The 18,525-nt window shown below is 35.8% G+C and overlaps 1 protein-coding gene across 1 annotated transcript in view; it reads right to left on the minus strand.

Annotated features, from left to right (window-relative positions):
* Positions 1-18,525, minus strand: part of TMEM131 (transmembrane protein 131) — a 96,970-nt gene that overhangs the window by 28,719 nt on the left and 49,726 nt on the right. Inside the window, exons 9-19 of the mRNA XM_084496462.1 lie at positions 16,363-16,513; positions 16,220-16,276; positions 15,166-15,227; positions 9,643-9,751; positions 7,230-7,338; positions 6,718-6,871; positions 6,445-6,615; positions 5,969-6,079; positions 5,748-5,882; positions 5,188-5,292; positions 3,938-4,024 (exon numbers count right to left, since the gene is read on the minus strand). Of these exons, the coding sequence (XP_084352588.1) occupies positions 3,938-4,024; positions 5,188-5,292; positions 5,748-5,882; positions 5,969-6,079; positions 6,445-6,615; positions 6,718-6,871; positions 7,230-7,338; positions 9,643-9,751; positions 15,166-15,227; positions 16,220-16,276; positions 16,363-16,513 (1,251 nt within the window). The remainder of the gene's footprint in view (positions 1-3,937; positions 4,025-5,187; positions 5,293-5,747; positions 5,883-5,968; positions 6,080-6,444; positions 6,616-6,717; positions 6,872-7,229; positions 7,339-9,642; positions 9,752-15,165; positions 15,228-16,219; positions 16,277-16,362; positions 16,514-18,525) is intronic.

The raw sequence follows: 18,525 nt of genomic DNA on the forward strand, positions 1-18,525 counted from the left end.
CAAACTGCATAAAACAAATAGAAGATAGTCCTAGGCATTTAAATTTGCTTCTAACAAACGGGTTTTAATGTTCCCCATAAACCAATATTCCAGTTGTGGTTTGTTGGTTTTTATTTGTTTTGTTGTTGTTGGTTTTTGTTTGTTTGTTTTAAATAAATTTCTCAAGTGGGAAGATGAAGAGATGAACTTTGCAGGATCAAAATTAAACTGTGGTCTCAGGAAATAATCACATACTGAAACAGTTCTCAATAGCAACAACTGAAAAAAGAAATGAGACAAGAATAATACTCTAAACAATATATAATCCTGTTAAAATGAATAGGAAGCAGAAATTATTATGCCTGAGCTCCAACTACAGAATCCTATGAGTAACCAATTTCCACCAACTGGGCAAGATAAAGGTTCACTAAACAACGTAGAACAAATGAAAAGTAGTATACTGAGACCCTTACACAGAATATCAGCAATTAGACTTAGGTGCAGATACAATAAAATTATAAACAGAAACAGACAGCATGGGGAACTGGGCAGCCGCAGAAGAATTACTTTTCAATTCATTCCTAGGACGTAAGTGTTACTAAAATTGTAGCACCTAGCTATTCCTGGATGTTATAACTGTCAGATTTCTCTACCAGAAGATGGAACTAGAAGAACTAATTCTATTTTAGGCTTATTTTCATAAGTAATAGAAGTATTAGAGAACAACTAGGTGCAAGAGTATCATGAACTCAGTGATCACAAGTTTAGTTTGCCTTTTTCTTTTTTGGATTAATTGCAATCTGCTTTCAGTGTTCTCAAATATCAAAAGAACTAAGTGATCAACTAACAGAAGTAGTTGGGGAAGCTAACCGCTCTGAGAAGCTTGAGGCCTGAACTCAGAAAAGAGTCTAGAATTTTGTCAAAGGTGATAACACTCTCTGAATTTATGCTCTCAAACAAAATGCAGGAGCTCAAAGGCCCCCTGAATGAATCATCTTGTGAAAATCTAAGATAGATCTGTAAGTTACTTAGTCATTCTATAAGGATGAAACAGAAGGTTAGAAAATTACTCCTTTATGACTCCAAATTTTTCAGACCAGTTTATTGCAGTATTCAAGAGGAACAAAGATATTGACAAGAATTAGTATGTATTAACTAGGATGCAGCATATAGAAATTGCTTAGTCTATGGTGAAAGAGAAATGAACCATTAAGTTATTTTTGTTTATCAAAGACTCATGGAGCAGTTGATGAATGAAGTTAGAGATAGAAAAGTCAGTGCAATAAATATCCAGATAATGGTGAGGCTGTACAGTAAAATAGGACACACAGATAAAAGATAAAAAGTGACAAATAATCCCTGCAACTGTAGGCATGACTGTTTGACCTTGAGAGTAACAACAGACTTTAGAACAATTTGTGAAGCAGATTAAAAAGGGAGATGGGCTGGGTAATGGGACAAATGTAGCGATGATTTACTGAAGTCCTGCTGCTTAGCCTGTCTTCCCCTGATGAGCCCTATTGCATTACTTTTTCAAAAAGTAATTATTTATCTACTGAACAGGAGGGAAAGCACTTGATAAAATAGCACTGAAAAGGTACTATTTACGAGTACACAACCGGTAAGATCAACAAAAGGTGCTATTGGAAGAAGAGGTGATGAACAGGCAGTGTTCTAAGAATGAAAAAATCAGGATGAAGTAACTCCTATTTACTCAAGTTTACTAAATACTGGTCAATGAATATCTTTTATTAATTGCTTTGATACCAAAAAGTAAGAAGAGAGAAAAGTTTATCTTGCAAAGTTAAGAGGCATTTTCAGAATAGGAGGAAGAGCAAGCTGGCATACAGATTGACCTACTGAACTTGAGTAGGGAAAGTAGATTGAATTCAATAATTGCAAATATGAGATTGTGAATTTAGAACCTCTCTGTTCGAAAAGGCAAAGCAGGTAGAGGAGATGAAGGCCTGTATCTGGTCATGGATCCCACAATAGATTAAGACTATACAGGACAGACAAGGAAACAAAACCATATTTCCACCAATATGCGTTACTTGAGGTATACTCACTAGAGATAATTAAGACTTGCAAAAAAGAGTGTGGTAAAACCATACTCAGATGACAATGTACAATAGTGATCACTCGTTAAGAAAAGAGACTGCTGAAGATGAAAGATTAGAATGATGAGCAGGGAAAAGTACAGCCTGTAAAGTAGAATTAAAAAAAAAAAAAAACAAACAAACCCTACCTCGTGGCTTTTTAAAAAAACAAAACTACCAACAGGAAGCCACAGCAGAAGCACTGCTCTATACTAATGTCAAAAAAAAAAGAGGAGGGAACTAATTAAACTCAAGTACAGGGATGACATGGGATCAATGGTTACAAAATGACAAGGAGTAATTGTGGGCTGAAAATGCAGGAATGTTTGCAGCCGTAAGTGCAATCCAGGAGTAGCTTCTTAGTAGGAAGAAGGAAGGCAAGTGCCATTACTATCAAATAAAAGAAAGAGTGAGAACCTTAAAATACTGTAAAAATGCTTAAAGAATTAAAAAAGGGCCAGAGGAGATCTATACCCTTATTTGAAACCAAGAAAAAATGGGAAAAAAATTGTCCTGACTAAAAACAGTGCTGTGACAGTGGGGTTACGCACTGAAGGGAGCCCTGAAACATATGCTCTAAGCTAAACTAAGCATGAAACAGAATGTGTTTGCATAGACAAGTCATGTGAGCGGTATACAAGAGACACCTGTCAAATAGGCACCAAGCCAGACATTGCTTCAAGTATTTGTACAGTGTAGATATGACCAGTCTGTTCAGGAAGGTGCTGTCTATAAGACGTTGATCTCAAAGTGACCTGCAAAAGACAACTCACTACTGACTGCTTGCTGGAATGGGTTACCAAATACAATTTAAAGGTACAAACACCTCAGATTCAGAATATAGTCAGACAATAGGAGGTGTTTTGTTGTTCTGCCATAACACACTCTCCAGTCAAGTATTTTTTTCCTAAACCTGCACAGTAGTCACAGCAAAAACACTGGAGAACTGTCCCTTTTTTGTATTGCTGCTTTTTCAAAATATATTTAAAGCAGTTCTACTATTTCAGAAAATTGCCCAAGTAGTATTTCCATCCTGCTGTCTGTAACTCCTTTTGCTACTTTTCTTTTTTGGCTTTCAATCTCTCCCCATGATTTTCCATCATAGTATGTTCCCTACTCATTATAAAGTCACGTGACTCTGACTTCAATGAAATACCAATTCCAAAGTCAATATCACTCAATTCCCCATGCGTCTATGGTGATGCTGAATGCCCCATAACAGAAAGGTATTATCTGGTTAATAGCTTGGTGTCTGTAACCCTTGGAGTCTGTAACCCTAAGCAAAGACTCTGCCTTCAGCACTCACTGGAGCAGGGATGAGAACAGCCTCTAGATACTTTTGCAGACAGTTGTAGACCCTCAGAGTTTTCTTGCTTTCATGTTTGTGTACTCCATCACATACCTTCAAAGATATCTACTTTCAGTGTGGAAACAATACAATAATGCCTCCACAGAGATCAAGGAATTCTTACACTGAAACCTCAGTTCATTAGCTAGCTTTGCTCTTTGGCATTACACTTCAGAAATCTGGAAAATGTCTTTAGGTAATTTTCTCAGTCTTTGTGCTAATACACGCAGTAACCACAGTAACTTTAGAATGAAGCTGCAAAGAAACAGTTTTGGGATCATAACAGTATTCTAAGATCTCATTCAAGTGCTCAGTAGAGGAGAGATAGGGATAATTCATGCTTGGGACATGAGGGGGAAAAAGTGACAAACAGAATCATAAATAAAAACGAATCTCTCCAGTAATTTGACATATTCAAGACGAGAAGATCTCATTCAAGACTGAGATCTCTCTTGAAAAGATAGATAAATAAAAATATACAATAAGTATTTAATGCTGTGACCTATCTTACCGGAAAAGAAGGTGGAAGAAAAACATGTTTGGGGGAGCAAGTAAGAGAGCCTACAGCAATCACTGCCTTCACTGGTATAGTTAAAATCTGGAAGAAAAAAAAAAGGTAAGTTGAGGAAAAAATGTCAATTTCAGCTTTCACACATCTCTTCCACTTTTAAATTGCATAGAGTAGCAAAACCTGAAATTTTACAATTAATACAGCCTAGGCTATAAACACCTTTAAAACATGGAAACACAGATCAGGATTTCAACATTTTTGAAACAGTCATTTCATACTGTCAGGGAGCACGCCTTTGCTCAGTCATACTTGGCATCATTCTATGTGGAACACAAAAGCAAAATTAAAATAAAAGCTCTCCAATGGGGCATTACACAGGTCTCACCTGAGTGGAGCTCACTCTCTTGAAAAGCAGCAGGATGACATATTTAAAATGCATTACTACAAGGGAAGAGAAACTTCCCCAAGAACATTAGAAGTCATGATAAGACCTTGAAATAGATGTACACTTAGAATAGGGAGAGTGGAATAATAATAATTAGCAATAATAATATCCTTACTGGGGATGGTTGAAGCTGAAAATAGAAATAGAATGATTTGCAGGGAAAAGAAATAAAAGGCTTCAGGCTCTAAAACTGGAGAGTCACATACACGTGTGGACACAAAGAAAGTTCAAAAATCTCAGTTTCTATTACGTATTGGAAGCACCCTCTCCTACAAAAAAAATAACAGGAAAGGGATATGAAATTCAGGATTAACTGGCTGTTCTTCTCTCCCTTACCAACTTCAGTTCAAGATCTGTTTTCATCAATTGTCAGCAAACTGCAGTTTCTCCAAAGCAATTTTCACATAGGGTTTTGACAAAATCCCTTCAAAGTTATAGCTCAATTTCAGTTACTGACAATGTACTAAGAAGTAAATTATAAGTATTTCATGTAAGAAGGTTCTTGCCTTGACGCTCAAGAACCCATACTGTAAAGCATCAGGTGAGACTTAAATGGAAATTTCTGAAAGCCAGATGAAAAGCTTAATATAAGTCATTCTTGTTCCTTATGGGAAGATACAGAGTAGCATTACTGTAGTTCCCTGCAAGAGTTAACCTGCAGAGTTAACTTGACCTCCAGATGTCCCTTTCAGCCTTGGATTCTACCTGATATTACAATCTGTCCATTAATACAACACTTCAAAATTCACACTTAAAAATTAAACACTCCATTTGGACAACACCCATGAGTATACAATAAATATACCTCATAATCTGTTGTGATCTGTACAGCACCATCATGAATTCCTTCAAGTTCTTTTGCTATTAATTTTACTCTAAACACAGCATAATAACCTGATGTTAGTATCACCTGTAAATGGCAGAAAAGAGAGTCATCCATTGTATTTCATTAAAAACAAAAAGAAATTTCACTAAGAAACACATCCAACCATCACTTATTTCCTTGAACTGAATCAAAATCCAATTGAAACAACTTAGTGGTAAAAATAAAAATTCAGACACAAATATTTCTAGTGCTGATAAATTCCACTCTTCGCTAATTATAAGCATCACTGAGTTTACAGATATAACTCTCTGAAATTCCTCTTTCAAATTCTTACCAACCTGAAAGTAACACTATTACTTGAAATATATTACTAATAACTTCAAAAAGTTTACATGCTATATCTTACTGAATAATTCTTATGTAAGAATTCTTATTTTCCGTATCCCTTGCTAACATTAAATTATTAAAAAAAAAAAAATGCACCTTTTTATTCCCCTCCAAAATCTAGCTTTAAGCAATAGATTCAAAGAATTACTTACTGAAGACTGATCAGATGCAGTTGCATTTTGTAGTTCATGGTGGTTTGCGATTATTGTTGTTCTGTTTCCCTTTTCAGTTGTTAGGAGTTCTATGGCCAAACCATCCCCTATAATATGCCAACTTTTTATAGCCAGCTTAAAGAGAACAAAAAGGTACCGTTTCAGTAACAAGACCAATGTAAAATTTTTAAAAGGCAAGCTAAAAATAAACCCATCCTTACCTCTATCGGATTGCTGTTGATGACTGCAAATAAAATGCTGGTAGCTTCTGTTGCACTCAATATGCCAAAATCTATAAATCGTTCCTCAGTTTTTGGAGGCAGTACAAAGTACTAGAAAGATTGATAAAGGTATTTTAGCATATGTTAAATATAAAATATGCTCAAACTCTACTAAGCTTATTAACAAATTAATAAGTCAAATGTAGGAAGCAATACTGTGATAACCTCAAAAGTCTATACATTTTCTACGTATAACTAGAGGGAACAAATTTTTTTATTATTATTATTTTTTTATTTTTAGCAATAACAGAAGTTGCTTAAGGACAGATCTGGTGAAGTGGGTGACATTTTCCATATCTTTAAAATCTGTTGAAATTAAAAAAAAAAAGCCATCATCCCATAGAAGCAGAATAAAGGAAGTCACATGAAGATTGCCTCTAAGTATGCTGGAATAGCTAAAAAATGAAAATACTTACATCTAAAAATCCTGTGTATGCTCGGACAGGTAGGTGAAATTTAGAAGCATTGGTGATAAGTAAAATATTGTTATCTATATGAACAGATGATGTGGAAGGCATAAAATGAAGTGTAAAAATATATCTGGATTCATTAGGTGGAATTAAGACAGGTTTGCTGAAGTTCTGGACCTAGATCAGTGAAGAATGAAGATCAAAGTTAAAATTTAACAAAGTGCAGCATGCTTAAACATTTACTACTAGGTAAAAATGTTCAACCAAAACAAGACTTACTTTAAACATCGGTTTTGCTTCTTCTGGTAACACAACATCATGTATAAGGACTGCAAAATTGAATGTGTTTGTTAAATAGATTGGCCTTTCCACGGACTCAGAAGCACTGTCACGGATGTGGAAGAGTGTAGCAGCATGATCAAATCCTAAGTACCTATTAAAAGACAACAGTATGAAAAAAATGAAAACTTCAAGTATGTATGTATTTTTAAAATACATATGGAAAATTCAGGAAAATTTCCAATGTTTCATCTAGTCTTCAGCTACTCTAAAAAACAACTCATGCAGGTCACTATGAATCCAAGCCTTCAAATCAGTTTGTGTGTTACTGAGACTACCTCAACTATTTGTGTAAAAACAGAAAATTTGTACCAGTAGTTGTAGTTCTAAATTAGCTCCAGATACAGAAAACACAGGTACCACCTCTTTATATCCCTTCACTCCCCAAAAAGGCTGATTTTACCTTCTATATCAGCATTTAGTTTTTGAACAATGTTTAACTGTAAACTTACCCATCCAATACTTCTGCCTGATATGGAATTTCAAGCTTGGAGTAGCTCTTCTCTTTTGCTTTAACAGTTATCTTCCCAGAAGACTGTGATGCCTTTTTTGCTTTTGATGCTGTAAAAGAATATAAGCCATCCATCAAGGTAGATTAGCATGAGTGAAAAAATAAAAGCAAAGGACTAGCCCAAGTACCACAGAAGAGGAAAATGGATCTTAATGAAGTTTCAATAAGCATCTGACATGGAGTGAGTCTTGGAAGTAAGAGATCTGAATTCATCCCCCTTATACGAGTTAGCTGACATAGCTAAGGTATTGCCCTGGTTTTGTCTGGGACAGAGTTAATTTTCTTCCTATTAGTTGGTATGGTGCTGTGTTTTGGATACAAGATGAGAATAATGTTGATAACCCCTCGATGTTTCAGTTGTTGCAGAGCAGTGCTTACACAGAGCCAAAGACTTTTCACTTTCTCCTGCTGCCCTGCCAGCCAGGAGGCTGGGGGTACAGCAGGAACTGGGAGGGGACACAGCCAGGACAGCTGGCCCAGGCTGACCGAAGGAATATCCTGTACCACATGCTCAGCGATAAAAACTGCAGAGAATTGGCTAGGGCTCAGCAGCTCAAGGACTGACTGGGCATTGGTTGGCAAATAGTTAGCAATTGCATTGACCATCATTTGTTCTGTGTGTATATATATATATATTATTGGTTTTAATCATTATTTTCCCTTTATTTTCTGTCCTAGTAAACTCAGCCCATGAGCCTGATGGTTTAAACCACAACAGTTATGTACTTTATGGAAGCCTTGTTGTTCTCATCAAATAAACAAACATGTCCAGAAGGTAATTCAGATCCTAGATGAGCCAAATTCCCCACTTACAGTATGGATATATCCCTCTACACCAGCAGAACAGAAACTTGTGATGGCTAGGCTCTGTATTTACAACTACCAGTTGAACTGCAAGCAGAACGTTGGACCAAGAACACAGTAATAGAAATAGAATCAGAATCCATGCAAGAACCCAGACCACACAAGTGCCAAGAACAAAACTGACAGGTCTCTTCCAGTATCACAGAACAAGCAATGTTATCCTGATGGCAACATCACCAAAAAAATCAAGATTCAAATGCTGGTTAGTAAAAATCTCCAGCCCCTAAAGCCCCTGTATGTAGTAGGACAGCTGAAAGAGCAAATATTTATAGCAGGCGGCTTCACTGAAAATAATTCAGTGAGCAGTTTGACTGGACTTTTTTTCCACCTAACAATCCTTTCAAAAATCTACCATGTGTTAGTCAGTATGTCCTCATACAACTATTCCTTGCAGCTGCAAAATTCGGACATATTACCACCTCAGATTGACAGAGCTCAGCTATTTCAGAATTTAATATTTTTAGGCTAAGGCATATTTAACTCATCTAATAAACTGTAAGCTATTCAGACTCTGAAGTAATAAACAAAAGTGATAAATAAATCCTTTTGATGCATACAAATTCTGAAATTACATCTACACAATTCCTACTGCATCTATACAATTCCATTTTTAAGCAATCCAGGCTGAGACTTACAGCACCAACTAGTTAACACAGTAGCACCTGAATAGGTCAACAGCATTCTGACAGTTGATTTAAATCTCTAATGAAAATGGAGGTCCCTTTCTACAAAATGTCAGCATAATATTTACAGTCACACTACGTAGGAAGGAAATGAACCAGCACTTCGTTCATAAAGATGTAAATGAAAGTCGGTATCAAGTTATCTATCTTTGTAGGAAAGGTAACAGTGAGAGGTTTTGCCACCCTCACCTGCCTTTTTCTTTAATATGAATTCAAAATAACAAATAAAGCTAGCGTTCACAGTAAGATGCTCAAGCATGTGACAGAACCCTTTTTCTGTGGGCATTACAATATTTATGGGGAGAGGGTGGAATAGTATATTGCATTCTTCTTTAAACTTTGTAAAGCTTGAAGGGTAATCTCAGGGATATACTGTCCTTTAATTTACATTACTGTGAGGAATGTGTCTTTGTTAAGATTTCTCAAAAATACGTAAACAGGCATTTTAATAGGTTAATAATACTTTTTTAAAAAGGGTGTCTTAACATAAGAATACCACTTACGTTAAATACAATCTGATGTTCATTTTTTATATACGCACATATAGGATTGCTTAGGAATCCCCATTCTTCTCGCTATTAGTTAGTTATCAGTCTAAGTTACCAGCCAATTGTGACTTCAGAAACAACTCTTCAGAAATAATGTTGGAGGAGATGTAAAGAGGTAAAATTTTCCAGATAGGAAAATTCCATTTCCTCCTCAAAACAACAATTACCATTTTGTTAAGGGACCGGAAAACAATTCATGAAGTTTCAGGAAGTATAAGAAGCATTTGATGAGTTGTAAGAGGAGAGAAGCAGTACTTACCATCAAAGCTAATACTTGCAACTTTGGTATATTTACTTTCAGAGGCTTTCAACGTAACTGGCTTGAAATGTACTGTTATAGCTTCATTCTGTGGTGTAGGTCTAACACTCTGCAAAAAGAATCAAAATATGAAGCACCTTTAAATTTATCATTGTTAACACACTGTGTAGCCTTCAAGTACCTTTCAAAGTGGTACAACTGCAAATAGTTTTTGCACAGTTACTACAGGTCTGTCTTCCCTATAACAAAGCCCAATTACAAGAGGTTTTAGATACCTTTTTTCAGGTCCTGAAAAATCACTCAATATTCAGGAAAGTGGGCAAAAGAGAACTCTCCTTGGGAACACTGGGTAAAGTGACAGTATAGCCAGAAACACACAGATGAAACAGAAAAATATATATATTTTAAAGTTAAGATTTATTTTTTATTCTTAATGCCACAGGGTACAATAGCTACAGGCTATTTGTTTCTGCTTCATTCATTAACAAAGTTGTTAGCTGACTTGTGTAATTACTGGTGATACATTCAGCTCGTCTCAGATCCCATGTTAAGTCTGCAAACCTGCCACAGAAATAAAAAAAAAAATCTGAACAGAGAACAGTTTTGTAAATCTGAGACGATGTTCACTTTATAAGAAAAATTTTACACCATTGCCTTTTGTAACTGAGAATTATTGTTTTAAACTAAATGGAGAAGGCAAACTGGGCTGCAGCAGGATTATAGATTTTGAATATCAATACCTGAAGAGTCTATGCTGATTGCTGGCAAATTTTATCTAGATTCCATGGACAGAAACTGGGCACAAAGCACTTAAATGCTCTTATTCTTATTTTGCATAAAATTGGGATGGCTGCCATGATTCCTCCTCCCCAGCTGTCGTCTTCTGCTGTAAGAACAGCTCAGCTGCTCATGTAGCAGCTGCTAAGCTACCGCAAATTACAAGACACTGCACTAAGGAAAGTGAAATGAGTGCTGGTTTACCTTATGCTACGCTGCAGAGGTTTAGCACCTGCTTCATCAGCAGCTGAGCCCTTCTTGCTCAGGGAGGAGAAAGGCAGAAAGCTAGTGCTACATGCCAGTTACAGTTCTTCCAGTTAAACTGTTCTCAATTGTAAATTAAAGTCATAAAATTTTGCATACATAATTAACTTCTGCTACATTATATAACTAACACATGACCCTTAGAGGAAACAAGCTGCACTGCTCTTGTAGCTAATGAATAATCTCTGTTTGCTCAATTAGAGGATTTTGTATTTTGGATTTATAGCACTGACCTTTGTCAACCACCTGCATACGCACAGTGCAGATATTTGATACCTCTTGTCGTGAGTTGATTTATAAATATCACAATTTCTTTTTAATGAAATCCATATTACAAAACTGAGATCTTGAGGTATATTTAAAAAAAAACTTAAAAGCAGACAAAATGGAAGTCGCGGTCAAGTTCATAATTTTTGCATGGCTGAAAGGATAACCATTTTATATCAGCTTTTTTTCATACAAATGGCTGTTTTTGAGTTATTAAAGTTTAAAAGGATGCTGATTTCATTTGGCAAATCAAATAGAAGATACTCAAAAGGATAGTCTGTTGTCAGAAAAATGACTAGTTTCAGAGGTTTATTTCATAAAGTCACAAATATAACAAACCTAGGTGGATTTACTCAGAATATCCACAGCTAACGAATTTAGTTAAGGAAGTAATTTAGCACTGTTTTGTCAAAAAATTCTTAACTTTATCAGCCACATTTCTTTCTTGCTGCTTGACTACATGCTACAAAAGAGGGTAGATTTAGATTAGATATAAGGAGGAATTTCTTCACTCAGAGTGGTGAGGCCCTGGCATAGGTTGCCCAGAGAAGCTGTGCCTGCCCCATCCCTGGAGGTGTTCAAGGCCAGGCTGGATGGGGCTTTGGGCAACCTGGTGTGGTGGGAGGTGTCCCTGCCCATGGCAGGGGGGTGGAACTGGGTGATCTTTAAGGTCCCTTCTAACCCAAACCATTCTGTGATTCTATGATACTATGAACAGAAATACAACACTACGACAACTAAGGGAAAAACAAACTTCCTTAATAATCCTTCCAACTTTTTTTCCTCAAAATTTTACCCCATTTCATATAAAGCCCAAGCAAAACTTGTTTCCTGAGATGTGCCTTACGAACCATCAAATATGGACTCCTAAACAACAGATCATGAGAAAACATGCAAAAAAAGTTCCACTGAGAATCTAATACCACCAATTTTCTCAGAAAATCTCCAATCAACTTCTGCACAGAAAAATTATTTCAAATACATGTGCTTCATCAACATATGGTCCTTTCATGAAGTGCCCCAGCTGAGCTTCAAGACCCTGTTTTATGAAAATACATTCAATATCTAGCATAACAGTGGAAAATGTGGACCTTAAACTTTCTGGATAACATGAAATATGGGGGAATATTTGTGTAAGTGCTGGCAGTTACTGGGGGAAATTTATAAGGTTTAAGGGCTCTGGGGTATACCCATTCTAGTAAGACAAAGAAGAGTATGAGCTGAAACGTGTTCATCATACCGTTTACCTGTCAGCAAGCTCCCAAACATAGTTTTGCCTCATCCACCTACCATATTGCTCTAAAGACTGAGCAGGCCATACAATTTGTCTTACAGATAGTCAAAACAAGACCACTCCGGTGCAAGAGGAAAAAGGGCTGTAGATGCAGGCAGCACTGTAAGGGTGGTTCCGTTAGTATCAGAACAACCTCTGTGCTGTTTTATTCACTTTAACAGACAATTATTTTGTCAGTAATAACCTGGCCTTCAGTTTAAACGGGGACATGACTTAACTTCCACAGGAAACGGAAACAGAACCATAAAGCACCCATCCAGAATTGCCATGTGCTGAACTACTAGATTTTAATCTGTGAGGTAACTTTCCCTTGATTACTTTGAGATGCATGCACTCAAGCAAACAGACTGAAAACATACCTCTGAAGTAAACTGTTCCTCAAAGGTTGGTAAGAGCAATAAAAAAACCTATCCAAGTATTTGTGATGGAAGTAAGTACTTTCCTATAGAAGCATTTTTATTATCAAACTGATAGAACACAGCTTCAATATACAGCTAACAGCTGTCCTCAAGTTCCTGCTGCTTTATGCGTGAACAGGATCAGCAGCTGGAACTTTAAAATGGGCCTTTGCTTTTAGCAATCAAATTGGCTTAAACTGCCTCAAAGGAACATAAATTTTTTGTTCCAGAGAAGGGAAAAATTCACATGATCAACCGTCTAGATTTATTAGACTTTTGACAGCATGGCTTAATTGTTGCAGCATGACAACAGTTCATACATGAAATGAGCATGACGCTCCTTAATAACATAGAAAACTCTAAAAAATGCAAATAAGGAAGTTCTTATAAAGAGTTCTAGAACTCAAAAAAGAAAGTCAAGTGACTCACTATTATTTTCCTTAACCAAATTGTTGGAACACAGCATGACTAAGTACTTAAAGGCAGAACTACAACTCTGGCAACACTATTAGCAGTCTCTCATACAGATGACCTGAAGATATTTAGTTCCTCCAGCAGCCAGATTAAATATATGCTAAATATAGCCCTGGCCTTTTCTTCTGACATTAAGATGAAATCTGTGACAGAACTCTGCCTCACAGCTTTTAAACTCTAGCTCTAAAGGGCCAGAAATCCATTTAAGCCTTCCTAGAAATAAACCATTTGCCAGGTTCTTTCCAAAAATGCTTTACTCTTACCTTTTTGAAACTATTTGATTGGCACAGCAGTGAAAGTTCACACAGTGCTTTAACTACTAGGAAGGTTACACAGTTCACAAACTTCACAACAAAGTTGTACCTTAATGAGAAGAACAGTCGACTTGGATGTGCCATATGCAACACCAAAAATGCATCATATTTGTACTTAAATGAGGTAACTTTATCATCACAAAATTAAGTCCTAAAGCCCTTCAAGATCTCCAAATTCACCCCTTTGATACACTGTAACAGAGTAATTCATCCAGAAAAAAAAAAATATCTGTCATGACCTGTAGAATGGCCTACAGTCAATAGCCCTAAGACTATAGTTTTAAAAAGTGTAGATTTATTTATTTTTCTCTGGAGAAGTATGATTTAGGTTTTAAGTTATCAGATATCAGAAGCGATACTGGTGACTTGAATATAAAGTTATTTGTGTTGCACTCACAAGTTATGTTAGCCACTTTACAAAAAACATGGCAAATCTATAAACACGGGCATGATATCAGACAGCATACATCGCTGTAAAAGCTGCTTAATGAATTCACCAATCCTCTGATTGTAAGAATTATACAGAGATCTTTTTAGAGGAAAACAAAGACAAACTTTTCAATTAGAACATATTACCACACTCCATTGGAGGGTGGTTCATAGCTTACAAGGCTACAAGGGACCATATAGGATCATCTAAGCCTCACTAATGTAACAAAGAGCAGGACTTCCATTAATTAAATTCTCTTTGTACTATACTATGAATTTGTCTTGACTTGAAAATTACTTACCAGTAATTAATTACCAGTGAAAAATAACTTAGTAAGCATTGCAATTGACTATCACTTCAGTGGAAAGCTATCCTGGTTACTAAACGGGTGTCCTGTTTTCTACTGTAAATTTGTCTCACCTTAATGTCCTGTATCCTGTTTTATGTTTCTGTTAGACCTCTACCATTAAAATATCATTCCCTACAGTTACAGCTATAAGCTTCAAAAACACAGTAATGCTCTCCAAGAGCTCAGTAAGAAACCTTTGCCACTCCTTCAGTCATTCTTCTGGCTCCTTTGGTTTCTTTTCAACACATCTTTTGAAATGCACCAGGACAAGATATAGCTAACCATACAAATAAATCTGGAGAACAAGGAAGACAGGAGGAAAAGGAAGAATAACTGAGAAAAATAGAGGACACAAAATTGCATGGGAGAAAGGCATGAATGAATGAGGGTGGACCATGAGAACACAGCCAAAATTCTGTAAAAAAACAGAAAGCAGAAAATCCCCAAACTGGAATTCTGAAACTGTCTGTACTTTATATGCAGCTGCAGTGATCTCACTGGAAAGGGCTGTAGAGTGTTCTCAGGACTTTTTCTTATTTTAAGCTACAAGAGAGATGGACTTAAGAAAACAAGGGCCATTTCACAGTCTGCTTCTGAAAGCTACTCTTTGCTTATCTTAAAAAATTACATTGGACCAGCACTTTATACACTCTCAAAGAGTCTCAGTTAATCTCTCACATGCTGAGCTGAGTTACTACTCACAAGCAGAAAAGCTTCAATAGGCTACGGTATTGTAGACAGAACCTATTATATGCTGTTGAAAGAAGGCTATGAAGCAAATTAATTTTACCATGCATACACATTATTTCTAGTCCTACTAGTAAGTTATATTTTAAATCACACATCACCTAGCTTCTAATTCTGAACACCATATGATGAAACTGGAAATTATCAGTGTTTAGGAGAGGAAGTAAATCCAAGTAGAAAGTTTCAAATTGAAAGGAAATAAAACTTACTGTAATTGGCACATCTTTTGTTCCTGAATTTAATAAATGCAGATTTAAAATTTTTGGCAGATCTGTTAAAGAACAAAAAACATACCTGGCTATTAGGCTATATTAACATGAAAACCTTATACAAAGTCATCTGCACTAACTAATTCCTCATGTAAATCCACTGTTGTTCAGTGTTTAAAAGTGAGATTAACATGATAGCACAGCCAGTAGTCAAAATTGCTAGCACCAAGAACCTGACACACTTTAAAACTGTATTTTTGTATATAGCAGGTATTACATGCTTCAGTTAACCGTTCTTATTTCTAACTCATTAAGAAATGAGCTGGCTAAAAACACTAAAATGAATGATTTTGCCAGATGCACCCATGTTCAACATAGACTAATCTTATTTAAACTTTACATGTTAACTAAGCTGCATGGAAAAGTACTTCAGAGGCTACCTTGCAGTGTTGTGTTTTTTTTTTTTTAAGTGATATAAATGGACTATTTTTCATGAGTAGTGGCAAGCCCTTTTACAGCTTCAAAAGATAGCTTCAGTTTTTACTATTTTCTGTCATACACATACAATTTTTCTGATTTCACTAAATATTAACTTACGATGTAAAAAAAATTTAAAAGTGCTGTTTACACATTTGCACCAAAAAAGATCAAATCATAAACAAATGTAGTCAAGTTCATACACCTTTAGTGTTCCCTGTGTCTGAAAGTTAAAACCTATGCAGATATAAAGCAATCTTTCAAAAAAAAAAAAGTTCACAAAGTAAACTGACAGCAGTTTTCAGACAACATCATGTGTAACTGTGTAAAACTAAGGTCATTATTAGACTCATAACTGGATGTGCAGACTGCTGTTTGCTTGTACTCATCTCAAGTGCACTCGAAGGTGAATACATTTGTGCACAGTTGAAATGGTATTATCCTATTTTTGAAGCTGTCTCTTAAAGAAAAACACAGTATCACACCACAATGAATCCTGAATAGTACAAAGATAACCCATCTTTTTTTCTCTCCTCCCTCTTTACAAGTACTGTTAAGTGATGAAGTACAGTTTTACCTTGTGTTCGTAGTGTACCAAAATCTAGCATTTCTGTTGATGAATAGATTCCTGGTGCTTTAAGAAAAAAAAAAAGTTAACTTTAAAAAAACATCTTACAAATTAATTAAGCTGAATAACTTCAAAAATGCTTTTCTACAAACCTGTTGTAACCTCTACCTCAACAGGGAGAATGATAAATTCTGTGCTGTCTGATGCATTTGTTTTTATTCTAATGAATGCTGTATGATTATCTGCTTCTCTTGATGAAAAGCTGGCTCTCATCACTCCTTTTGTTTCATAGGGAGGAATTTCCTAATAAAATATTCAAAGCACATCTGTGAGCATAGTAATTACAAAAATTGCTCCCACACCAAAAGAATACAACTTAAGTATAATTGTATTAAGAGAAAAAGCTGTAATAGCAGCAAGAGATAGGCTGTATGTCTTTAAAGTAACCATTACACTTAGTTAGGAGAGTTCTTTCATTTAACATGACACTGATTAAAAATAGTTAAAACAAGAGGACTTTCATGCCCCATTGGTTTAAGTTCTACTTATTAAAACTCTGGCAAAAGGACAGTAGATTAAATAAATTGACAGAACCTGTAAGAAAAATCCAGTGACAAAAATGTTTTTGAGAACAGTAACATCAAACGTTGCTTTTACACATTCTGTTTTTTCTCTAAAGCAGACACGAGGCATACACGGTTTCATACACATATAGAAACACATGTCAAAACCATCTAGCTAAACTCAAATTAAAATAGTTTAGAATTGCAAGTAGCCAGAACCTTGTGGAGTTGAAACACTAACACTGCATGCTGTTCCTCTCCATGTTACGGAAGGGCTAGAAAGCTCAATTTTTTTTCCAATAGAAGATGAAAACCTTGATTTCAAATTTGAAGCTCCCTCCACTTCAAATGCAAATAAATATAGTAGAAAATTTTGATGAGTAGCCTTTGCACCATCTGATCTTTCTTCAGCTGACAGCTTTTTTCTTTTATGTTTTTGATAAAGGAAACTGGACACAATTCATATGGGTGCTGATTGTCTTACACATCCCTTCTGTGCTTTCTGTAGTACAAACTCATTATCAATCCATTGAGGAGGTCAAGCCATATTTTGCATGGCATAATGACTGTAGATGTATTCTTTGGAGGTGTCAAATATCAAAGTAAGTACATCTAACTACTACTATTTGATGAGGCCTTAAACTAAAAATTATACAGACCAGTCTAGCTCTCAAGTTGTTTCACACTTATTCAGAGACTTAACATAATGCAGCAGTTTATTAACACTTCCAAGGGTGTGATTTGACTCTTTCACACACGTAACCAGCAATCCAAGGTTTGTCAGATCCCTGAAGTACCTTTAAACAGTTATCACAAAAACACCCCTGCATATATGGACTGCTCTGTCCAGTCACTGAAGCATTTGGCATCAATGCAATTTGATACAACAATGCACACCCATATATCAAACTATCAGCATCATATTTCAAATCATTTCTTCTACTTTGTGGCTTTTTCTTACTGCAATGCAGCTCTTGACATAAGCAATGCAAACTTTTTTTGAAACACCAATGGTTGATATGACAGCAAGGGGATTAACGCCGAATAGTACTAATCTGTTTTTCTATGCAATACACTGGTAGCTTCCACATGCGTGCCAACACTTGTTTTAACTGGCAACCTGGCCTGGGGAAGCTGAAAAAGACACTCGCTCAAGAAACAGAAGTAGAAATACAGCAGGCATTTTAAAGTTTTCTGTGCTTTCACTAGTGGTCCTAACCACCACACTGGTATGTTAGTTACCTACTTAATGACGACTACAGAATTCAACATTCCCCTTATCTTTTGTCAGTGATCTTTACAAGCAATGTCATTTGACTGAAACTGTGTCAAAATATTAGGATTAAAAAAAAAAAATAAAAAATTAATGTTTACTTGTAACTCCCAGCTTTTGTTTGATCCTTCCACTAAATTTTTAAAATACTTGCAATCTGCAATGCCTACTCACTTGTTTGTATTTTCTGCATCTAAAATTAAAATGCTGCCATTATCATAGACATCCTCCAGAAAAGTCAGGAATTAATTTTTGTAATCTTTCTTCTTGACTTACTTGTAAATATCCTGGCCTTACTCATTACAACAGATATAACAGTCAGTAACTATAATGATACACTTGAGGAAGAGACAAGTTTTGGAGGCCAATGACTTTCAGACAAAAAACAGATGTCAAAAAAAGCGTAACTTTAATCACAGAGGAATATAGGTTTCATCTCCAGTTGGTTGTTGCCAAGTTTCTGATATACAGCACAAAGC

The sequence above is a fragment of the Aythya ferina genome (assembly GCF_964211825.1).
Source record: "Aythya ferina genome assembly, chromosome: 1".
Lineage (NCBI taxonomy): Eukaryota > Metazoa > Chordata > Aves > Anseriformes > Anatidae > Aythya > Aythya ferina.